Source organism: Poecile atricapillus, chromosome 1 (genome assembly GCF_030490865.1).
Source record: "Poecile atricapillus isolate bPoeAtr1 chromosome 1, bPoeAtr1.hap1, whole genome shotgun sequence".
NCBI lineage: Eukaryota > Metazoa > Chordata > Aves > Passeriformes > Paridae > Poecile > Poecile atricapillus.
The window spans coordinates 144,601,395-144,612,284 of NC_081249.1; the positions used below are offsets into that span (position 1 = coordinate 144,601,395).

The window sequence follows — 10,890 nt, forward strand, 5'->3', positions numbered from 1 at the left end:
GAATAATTTTATTCTGAACTGTGCATTTCATTTAAAAGTTGAGCTGACAATCCCACTCAATGACTCATTTTTTACTCCATAGTCTCAACAAAGTTTGTCACGTCCTGCTTGGACCTGTACTACCACCCAAAGTGTCCATATTTTTAGCTAGTCTTACACTAAGTGAAAGGTTAGGATCATTTGCAGAAATGTGTTTTATTGCTGCCAGTAATGAGCTCACCCAGTGCTTAGGTGATACAACATGACACAGTCTGTACTCTGACCTAACCAGAGCTTGTTTGGGGTGTTTCCTTTTGGCCTTTTGCCACTTGCCATCTAGAAGTCATATCACATGCCTAATAATTTACTGTGATTTTGAAATTACACTAAATGATCTTTTTGCATAAAAAAAAGGGGGGAGGGGGGAGGGGGGAGGGGGGAGGGAGGGAGGGAGGGAAGGCAGGCAGGCAGGCAGGCAGGCAAGAAGGAAGGAAGGCAGGCAGGGAGGGAGGCAGGCAGGAAGGAAAGAAGGAAGGCAGGCAGGCAGGCAGGCAGGCAGGCAGGCAGGCAGGCAGGAGGGAAGGCGGGAAGGCGGGAAGGCGGGAAGGAAGGAGGGAAGGAAGGAGGGAAGGAAGGAGGGAAGGAGGGAAGGAGGGAAGGAGGGAAGGAGGGAAGGAGGGAAGGAGGGAAGGAAGGAAGGAAGGAAGGAAGGAAGGAAGGAAGGAAGGAAGGAAGGAAGGAAGGAAGGAAGGAAGGAAGGAAGGAAGGAAGGAAGGAAGGAAGGAAGGAAGGAAGGAAGGAAGGAAGGAAGGAAGGAAGGAAGGAAGGAAGGAAGGAAGGAAGGAAGGAAGGAAGGAAGGAAGGAAGGAAGGAAGGAAGGAAGGAAGGAAGGAAGGAAGGAAGGAAGGAAGGAAGGAAGGAAGGAAGGAAGGAAGGAAGGAAGGAAGGAAGGAAGGAAGGAAGGAAGGAAGGAAGGAAGGAAGGAAGGAACCTAAGCTATTATATTTTAAATTCAGGGAATATTTACATGTTAAGGGGGAAAAGGACAGACAACAGGCATGCACCTTCTAATTTCTGATCAGTTACTAATTAGCTTAAGAAATGTTTTCTCCAGAGAAAGAAAAAAAACACTGAAAGTCTAAAAACAAGATAGAGAGTCTTTAAGTCTGTGTTGTTTGTGGCACAAGGATTTACAACTTGCTTTGATTTTCTCCATTATAAAAACCTTCCTGTTTAGTTGCAAACTTCATTTCTTTTTGCACATTAAATAAAACTTAAAATTCTGCCTACTACAATAAAAAAATTAAAGCTGTTATATTCTGTGACATTTCCATAAATATAGTTCAATTTGAATTTGTAAAAAGATAGGCTTCATATACCTGCTTTATGTCTCACCCAGCTGTTGTTTTAATAGCTTTGTTGTCTCTTTCTTCTCATAAAGAGACCAGTCACAGAGATCTTAACAAATTCAATCCAATAGCATCCTTAGTGCTTGAAATAAACAAGCTCTCAGTATAACTGAGAACACTTCAGTGTCCTGTAGAATGATCCAATCACATCAAAGTGTGCCTTGGGATTGCACTGCCAGCAAGACCTAGATAAGCGCTGCGCCGTCTCTACCGTATATGGTTTGGAAAGCTCTCACAGGCTTTTATGATATGTGAACAAATACACTGCAGGAACTTAAGATTGGCATTTTTATCTCTGAACTTGGAGGCATTTTTAAAATGAGAAAGTAAATGTCTACAGCTAAACACATAAAAAATGTCTAAAGCTGCACCATAAAAACCTAGCTTTCTGCAGGTGGGAAAACAAGTGTGTGTTTCGTATTTGTTCACTCCCGTTAAGAAAAATAAATCTGAAAGTTTGTTGTGCTTTGCAGTTGCCTTTGTACAAATCACAAACTTAAAACATTACACTGGAAAAACACATCTGGTACTGAAACATGGTGATGAACTACAGCTGATCCAATAGCCTGGTCCTGCTTGGTATCCCCAACATCCATTTTCATTACTATCTACTGCAAACTCTAGAAAATGGAATTGTTTTGGATGATGTCATTCCTTTCTGTGCCACAGCTACATCATTTGTGCCTGACATTTTATCTGCAGTAAGTCTGGAGACTGGAATATGCTGGCATTACCTTGTACACATGAATCGACGGCACACTAGCTCTGAAGATTTTTTGAAGTCTGACAGCTACAGAAAATGAACTGGTCTGTACTTTCATGGTGGTATGTCTGAAATTCCCAAAATTAAGGCTACTTTTTCAGAGCCTTTGAGCAGCAACTCGAAATGAACTGATCAGGAAAAGCACAAAGTCAGAATTTTTGGCCAAGCAATTAAGAATCTAACGTTGCTTGGGGAAACCCTGACATCTGCAGATCATTTACATACAGGAAAAAGAAGCAAATAAGGAATTTCCTCTGAGAGGATCTCCAATGTATAATGGACATCACAATATGATGGGGTTATACAGTCTACAAAAGTGAACCTTGATTTCAGAGAACACTGGTAACATGAACGAAGAAGAACCATGTGAGGTAAAAGAAGATGGAGCACTCTGGTTAGTCAAAGCCATCCTTGCTTGCATGTGACAACATTCAGAAAAAAATACATTAAAAATAACATAAAAATAAATACAGTGGGTAAAAAAAAATAAAACAAAAACCAGAAAAAAAAACTTCAAATTGAATGAGCTACCTACATTATTCCTGGAGAAGACATTGTTCATCCAGTTGGTGAAGGTTTTCTTTTGCATGGACATACGCTGCTCCTGCAGCTTTTTGATATGACCTTTTTCATATTCGGTGCCCATGGTCACCTAGGGAGTCAGAAGCCTCAGTAGGCTGCTGAGTGCTGAAGAGATCTGCCAGGCCACCTACAAGAAACAGTCACATTCCCAGTGTATATATGAAACCCAGCACCAACAGGTACAAGATTCAATACCACACCCAATGTAATACCCTAATTTCCTTTTGCTTGCACTTTGCACTTTAATTTCACTAACTTTATTTTTAACTTGCTTGATCTCACCCTTTTAAAATACATATCTAGTTTCAGGATGAAAATGTGACATGTGAATCTATGCAACTATTTTCTTGCTCTCAGCCTTCACCCAGTCTCCTTAATCCCATGATGACCACCACTACCTGAAAACCATCAATAACTTCCTTGGGTGTGCTGGAAGCACATCACAGAGAACTGGTCTTAGACACTGCCAGAAGGAGGAATCCACAGATCACTTCCAAAAAGAAAAAGTGGTGTGTTCTCTGAGGACTGGCTGAGATGCTCTTGTTGGCTTTCAGATCACAATACTTCCAACAGAAATCAAAGTGCTGCTTAGAAAGGAAATGGAATCTACTTGATTCCTTCCTCACATGGCTTCAGTTTTTGCACATCTATCACAGCAAGGATGGTGACACAGGTCCATAATCCATGAACAAGGCCCTAGCCTGGGTGTCAGGAAGCATTATTCCTATTTCCTACTCTTGTCTACCTCATCCATACGAGTGAAAAGTCAGGCTTGTGATTCCTCACAGTACCCAAGCTGAATATTCAGAAACATTAGAAGGGAGAAGTCTTCCCTTTTGAGTCTGTGACACAATAAACTGGATTTCAGCTCGGCTGAGTAGTTCTTTTGAAGACTCAGCTTACACTGTAAATTATAACAGCAGTGACCTTGCTGTTTGGAAGGCAAGAGGATCACTTTAAAAAAAAAAAAAAAAAGAAAGAAAAATCATGCAAGATCCATGGCTACAGACACCATTAGTGACCAGACATCATCTGCTTGAACTACTGCCATAATTATAATTATCACCTGGATGTCAGCCTGGCTGGGAAACCAAGAAACATGTAGTGATGGGAGAGGAAAGAGGTGTCTACTGCTAGAAACCCACTTCAAAGAGAGAAGAGAATGAAAAATTAAAACATCTGAGAAACTGTGAGAGTGTGGAGCAGTGTGACCTACTTCCCAAAATTCCATGTTTGTTTTGCAAAATTGAAATTCTGAACAGTTATGGGCTTTGTACCCATTTAATTCATCAAACATATAGTACTGGAAAATAAAACTGAATCTGTTGCAGCATAAGAAGACAGCAACAGAGAACTAACAACAGCATCCACTGCAAGTGGGAAATCTTTTGCCTGATAGTTTTCCATGCTCTGATTAGTAAAAAAATAATTGCCATTTTACAATGTTATAAGGTGTGTAAGGTACAGAAGCAATGCTTTTTTTCCTGAATTTTTTGTTATTTCTTTTTGGGGAAGATGTTTCTTAAACCTCAGTGCTTGACTTCTTCAGAACAGGGACAGTATTGAAGCCTGATGGTTCAGCTACAACACAGGAAAGAGTCATGACTGTAGATGAAAGCCTAATGAAAGGAAAGTTTAGCAAAATCTGAAATAGAATTATGGAGAATGTCCTCTCAACATTTTCTTATCTTCTAGGCTAGTTCAGCACTGCCTACTTTCTCCATTTCAAGAGCAGATATTCAGAGAATTGCCTTTCCTTGCTGGAGAGGTGATATTAACTCACTCCCATGCAATAACCCATAGAGGTAACCCATATCATAATGCCATTTCTGAGTTTGCCAGATGCTTCTCAGGATATCTGCAGGCTTCTTTTGTTCCTAAGGATTGCTACCCAAACACCGCAGTCACCCCAAATAATGATGGAGCTGGTTTAATTTAGGTACAAAGGAAACTCACACAACAGCTCACCTGCTTCATCGAGTTAGAAATGCTCCCAGTATGGGTAGATGATTACCTAAAGACAGATCTGTAATAGATTGTCCACATTTGCAGGATGCATAAACAGCTCTAAGAGCCAAAACTAATCATAATGGTACATTACAAGAAAAGAAAATATCAAAGAACGTGAAAAAAAATTGACTTACCCAGTTTTGGAGGAAGTCCTTTCTGACATTCAGCAGCTGGTTCTTCTGAGGAATGACTTCTACTAGATCCACTCCTACATTCACCTCACTGCTTTAATGCAGAGTGACCTTTGATTTCAGGAACAGAGACCGAGTATTTCTGATATACCTATGAACCTTTCATCTGACCTGAAAGAAATGAACCCATCAGAACACGATGAGTAAAGGTTCACAGGCCTTGTCCAGTTCTTATATTAAAAAAATAATACATGAACATCACCAAAATTGCTGTAAAGCAGTTGAAAAGTCATACATAGCTCTGATGCTTTAGTAAAGAGACTCTTGCACAATTGAACTGGAGGTTCTGCCCTTCTAAAGAAATTCTTACCTGGAAATTGAACCTGAAAATGGACTCAGGAAACGAAACCACAGCAGAAAGTACAAAGATCAGAGCGATATCCAAGTGGTTAAACTGGGAGACAGCAAATGAGAAGGTGAAACTGTGAAGTGTTAGGAATTTGCTCAGCCCTGAGGAAGCTTCTGTGCACAGATACCTGCTGCTGGCAGAGCAAACTGGGGTCAAGCTGGCAGTGCCAGCTGATTCCAAATTTTACTATTCATGGGTTTCTCATTAATAACAAAAGGGAAAATAATTCTGGTGACTTATGTAGATAGCAGTGAGTCCTTTCTGGCCTTTACAAGGTCACACATGCACAGAACACATTTACCATTGCCAGGAATCAGAAAGTTGCTGCTGGCAATCACTGCTAGAAAATGGGCAGGTATCTGAAATCAGAGGCTGTAAGGAAAGATGTTAAGCTCAGAGATGAGGTAAGGGACTAGCAGTATTTTCCCTTTTAGCAAGTGTATTTTAGCTAGCCTCCAAAAGGGACAGGAAGAAACATAAAAAGAAATTAAGAACCCACAAAAGGGACAGGAGGAAACATAAGAAGAAATTAGGAACCCACCCAAACTCAGGACAGATAAAACTTGATCAGTAGATTCTGTGTCTTCATATGCACACTAGAGAAATATCATATATAATGTCACATAAAACTGATAAAAATAAATTAGTTTATATTTATATAAGTTTATATTTTATATAAGTTTAATATTTCTATTACAGGTATTTCTCAAAATATTCCCTCCAAATGCTTGGACTAGTGTCCTGAACTAGGCAACTAATACTGTAAGCTGTTGGTTTAAATCTGGCACAGGTTGGCTAGGTTGTGTGAGAAAATGTCCTTTCTCCTTTCAAATGGAAGGCAGAGGACAAGTGGGTGAATTGGTACTGGATGCAGGCATTTCCCCCTATTGCAAGTTAATTATTATCTATATGGTTAAATGTGCAAATTGCCGTCTTTGCTTTTTATGATGATAAAAGTCAATCAAAGATATAGTATAAAATTTCACTAACTCCTGAATATCTATCTAAAGTTCAAAGTTAAATGGTGGACACTTATGTGACAGTGATAAATAAAGCCATTTCCTCAGTTATTTATATCTTAAAAAAGAGGAAGGGCACAACAATATTTGCGTGCAGTTTCCTGGAGGGATCAGGAAAAAAATCACCCATCTCGGCTAATTATGGGCCCTCTCTTGCTGCCTTTGCAGACAAAGAAAGCCTTTCTGCCGACCTCAGGAAGAAGGGCCTGAAGAGTACCCTTCCCTTGCCTTGTTTCCAGCCTGAAGTGGTTTTCCATGATGGCAGACGTGTTTCTTTGTTTCCTAACAGGAAGGATCCCGGTGCCGGATTCTCCTCTGCAAAATAGCCGTCAATAAGATGTGTTAGGGTTTCTTACCACCCTTTCTTATCTGCCCACAATCTTGTTCTGCTTAAGAGGAAAACGGAGGCTGTGGAGATCGAACAGACCTCATGCACAGGCAGCTTGTCTAGCCGCCCCAAAACTGCACAGTTCCCAGCCCGTCCTCCACTGCTCCTCCACTCCTGGCCACAGCATAAATCAAAGAAGGACATGACACTTAGTTCTATCTATATGAATTCTTTTTCTTAAATGTCATCATTGTCCTCCTCTCGTAACACACATGTGAATTCCCTCCTCCTCTCTAAGATGGGAAGAAATGTTTAATTCGCCTGCCATAAAAAGCATCAAAGTGACAGCCACAGGGTTTGCTGCTGAGTTTGCTCCCACCACTCCCAGCCCCGATCTCAGGCGAGGGCTGATCACCATGAGCTTTCCCAGGGCAGCACAGGCTTCCCCTCATCATTGCCTTTGCCCACGGGGTTGGAGGAGTCTGCCAAAGAGGAAAACACATACACGGCTGGGTGCAGAAGCCTTCCTGGGACAAAGCATCCCCACTAAGGCCATTTGTGGCTGACAGTGCTGTAACTTAATGAACCCTTCATTGTACCCAGCTGCTACAGGCGTGCTCTGCGCTGCCAGCGAGCAAAGCCAGCTCCGGTTTCAAAGCCTTGTGGCCACACGCATTCCTGCTTTTGTGGGGGCCGAGTCTGTTCACATGGCTCAGGTGGAAGGTTTGGCACCATCACCCTCCGTTACGTAAGCTTCGCATACACACCTTTCTGAAGGTACAAGAAAATCCTCTCTGGTCCCTGCTAAGGAGAGGGTTCCCCAAATCCCAAAGAAAACAAGCATGTTAAATGTAAACACGTGCATGGCATCTCAGCACTTTATCCCCCGCTGTGTCTTCCTGTTAATTCCACAAAACCTCTGGACATTGACTCCACGGGGAATAAAGGCAGCCCCCTCCCGGAGCTACAGTAAACTCCCAGTGTGTCAAGCAAGCACAGAAATTATCCTGCTGCCTGGGGCCAGCAATCTGGGTCCCACAGGGGGCCCTTTCCCCCTGCCACCCTCCTCAGCTCTGGCAAACAGCTGATGTTCAGTTTCATCAATGTAGTGTGGGCACAGATGAGCTGAACCATGATCCCAGAATGTTTCCTAACCACATCTAACCACATTCTTAACCACAAATAACATGTAATCTTAGATCTCATTGCGGCGCAGAGGAACTAAACTTTGGATAGGGAGAACACTGGAGAAGAGCAGACAATAAGTTATCACAAGAAGCTGTTCACTCACTTGGGAATGGAATACTAGAACTGAAGAAAAGTTGGGAGGAGTTAGTCAAAAGCAGCTGAGGAGAGGCATGGCAACTTCCAGCTCAGTCAGGACAGATTCCCTGCTTTCACAGGCCTCTCAGAGGAACTTTTGTCCCAAAATAGCCACAGTTCTCTCAGCCTCTTTCCCCGAAGGACTTCAGCACACCAGCCCCAGGCACCCCCCTTTCCCTGCCCCCTACATACCTGCTGTGCCAGCACTGCTGTCACCAGCCACCCCAGGGTGCCACCCACCTGCAGGCAGGGGGGTCCACGGTGGATGGAGCTTCTCTCCAAGCTCGGCTCTGCCTGGGAGGATCTAACCCGGCATCCCAGGATGCTGGGTTGCTATAAACCTCAGGCTCCTGATGCTCTAGTCTAAACTAGAAGTTGCTTTTCTCTTTGAATAGTTGGCTAGCAGCGACATGACATCAACAGGGAGCAGAACTCAAGCAGAACAGTTGAGTTACATCATCCAAAGAAACTGGAGCCCCTCACTGCATTTGAAAAAAGAGGACAGCTTAAAGCAAAATCAGATGGATTTATTTTTCCTGGCATGAGGATATTCAGTCATCTTTTTGAAACAGAAAATATACGTTTGCTTGTTTAGTCATGAGTTAAAGATATTTTCTCCTTGGAGCTGTTTATATTATCTTGAAATTTCCCTTCTGTTTCTGAACCTCAAATAGTTAACATAAGAGCTTCAAAGACTTTTTGAGATGAACACATGGGACAGAGGACTTTCAGTCTTTTTGCATTTCATACAAACATAGATAAAAGGTTTCAAGTGACAGAATAGCCTTAATATTTTGAAGATCAAAGTGAAACTGGGCCTTAGAAATCACCATGTTGGCAATGCCAGATCTAACTAGCGTACTTTTATCATTTATTTCAGATATTTCCATTTTTTCCATTGATACTAATGAAGACTGTTGCATAAGAGTGAAAATTCTTATTCACAGCTGTATTTTAGGGGGTCATTTGTACATCGGACTGATAAAGCACTTGGCTCCATTTATTGACAAAACAAAACTGTGGGATTCACATATGGAAGTGCCTCCCAGCACCCTTAGCGCCAGAGCACTGCACCTTCCCCCAGGGCAAGTGCACACCATGTGGGTCCAGTGCTCTCAGTGTGGGTCCCCCACTGCCCTCACCAGCAGATTACTGACTGCAAACCAGCCCAGCCATCCCAGTTTCCTTGTGAAGGTGTCCAGTCAGGTGGAATGGTTGAAGATCATTGGCAAAAACACTATAAATGTTTAACAAAAATGTACAAACAGTTAACATTAAAGGTGCGAATTTTAGCAGATGAGAGCTAAGACATGGTAATACAACAGGAATAAAAATGGCAATTACTCTCCATTATAGGCAAAAAACTGCCAAACCCTGAGCTTACTGGTTATGCTTACGTTGTTTTTTAATTTCTTACTTTCAGACTAGACACAAAATAATTCATTTTGAGGAAAAAACCACAGAATTATCTGAAAAGAGAATCAGTAAGCATAAGCAGCATGTTTCAGTAGTTCCTTGTTTAAAAAATTGAAAAATTTTGAACACAGAAATCTTACAGTATACATAAAATACAGCAGGTAGTGAGATATATATATCATTCACGAGCTACCTTCACTACAATGAAATCTTCAGAGCTCTGGACTGAAGTGGAATATGAGTTGCTGAGCTAGCAAAACTTTGGAAAGAACATGGACAAGCTCCATCTCAGAGACAAGAACAAACAAATTGGTGGGAAAACAATTCAGTTCTGGCATTAGTGAGCTTCCAGTATTCACTGGATAAGAAACTGAGTCCACATCCTACACCAGCTACAAATCCGTGCTAGCATGAAGTCCTCCACAGTGGAAAGGGAGAGGAGTCTGCCTCAAAACCATGGCTTCCATCCATATTTTTCCCTCATGTCAGAAAATCTGCATATATTCAGGACTTCTGAACATACTAGTGAAAAACCACCTTATCTTCCTGACTGTGTTTTGATCACAACAGTTTTTTATTTGGTATGAATATTTATTTCCAGCTCATTGCTGTGATCCCTGAGTGAAGGAAGTCACTTTCAACAGATGCATTTGTTCACCTGTCTGAGCAGGGCAAGACAGCCAAACTTTTCTCCTGTGTTTTCCTACCCATGTCAGACAAGCCTGAGGACCAAGCTTCCAAAAGGTCCTCTGCGCTCAGTACTTGCAGCATGGCAAGATCAGAGAAACCCAGAGCAGTGTCTGCTCCAAAGGCCTTACAAATGCACCAGACATGGGAGCAAATAAGGTTTGGAGAAATTAAGTGGCACACCAGTACTCTTACTTTTCAAGGTTAGTACTGCCACCAGAGTCAAAATAAAAATGTTTCACAGTTTAAGAGTGCCAAATATTAGAAGTAACAATTACTGCAAAACTTACAAACTGGTGGCATGGACACTTGTCACTTTTCCTACTATCCAAATATGAATTGTGGATTAGAGAGAACAGCTGCTGAAGTGTGCTCTAAATTTTTCAATGTCTGAAATGTCTTATATGAGGAGCATGTAAAACAACATTCTATTAAAAATAAAACTCCACAGAACTACCCTTCCCGCCTCCAAACCATACTAAAACCTCACCTTCTTCAGATTATTTTTTATTTTTAAAAGGAGCAGTTCCAGCAAGTTGCCGCAGTTCCAGAGCTACAGAGCCTCCAGGAACCCACACGTTGTCTGCGTGTGAAACACTCGCTTCCATGTGACACATGGCACCAGGAGCCAGGAGCTTTGCCAACACTGCTACATAGGAAAGGCACAGCAGCTGAAATTTGACCACAGCAGGAGCAATGGCTCAACTGTAGCATCCTGATGGTACAGATGTATCTTTGGAAATGCCTCAAGTAGGATGTGCGCCTAGAGGAGAAAGAGAGGGGCTGGAGGAATTCATTCCAGCACAATGTTACACCAAATGTTCTATTGGTACC

At 42.0% G+C, this 10,890-nt stretch overlaps 1 protein-coding gene across 1 annotated transcript in view; it reads right to left on the reverse strand.

The window, feature by feature from the left end:
• Nucleotides 1-4,950, reverse strand: part of SPTBN5 (spectrin beta, non-erythrocytic 5) — a 95,767-nt gene extending 90,817 nt beyond the window's left edge. The window contains exons 1-2 of the mRNA XM_058861014.1: nt 4,878-4,950; nt 2,687-2,860 (exon numbers count right to left, since the gene is read on the reverse strand). Coding sequence (XP_058716997.1) covers nt 2,687-2,797 — 111 coding nt within the window. The 5' untranslated portion in view covers nt 2,798-2,860; nt 4,878-4,950. The remainder of the gene's footprint in view (nt 1-2,686; nt 2,861-4,877) is intronic.
• Nucleotides 4,951-10,890: the final 5,940 nt, after the last annotated feature.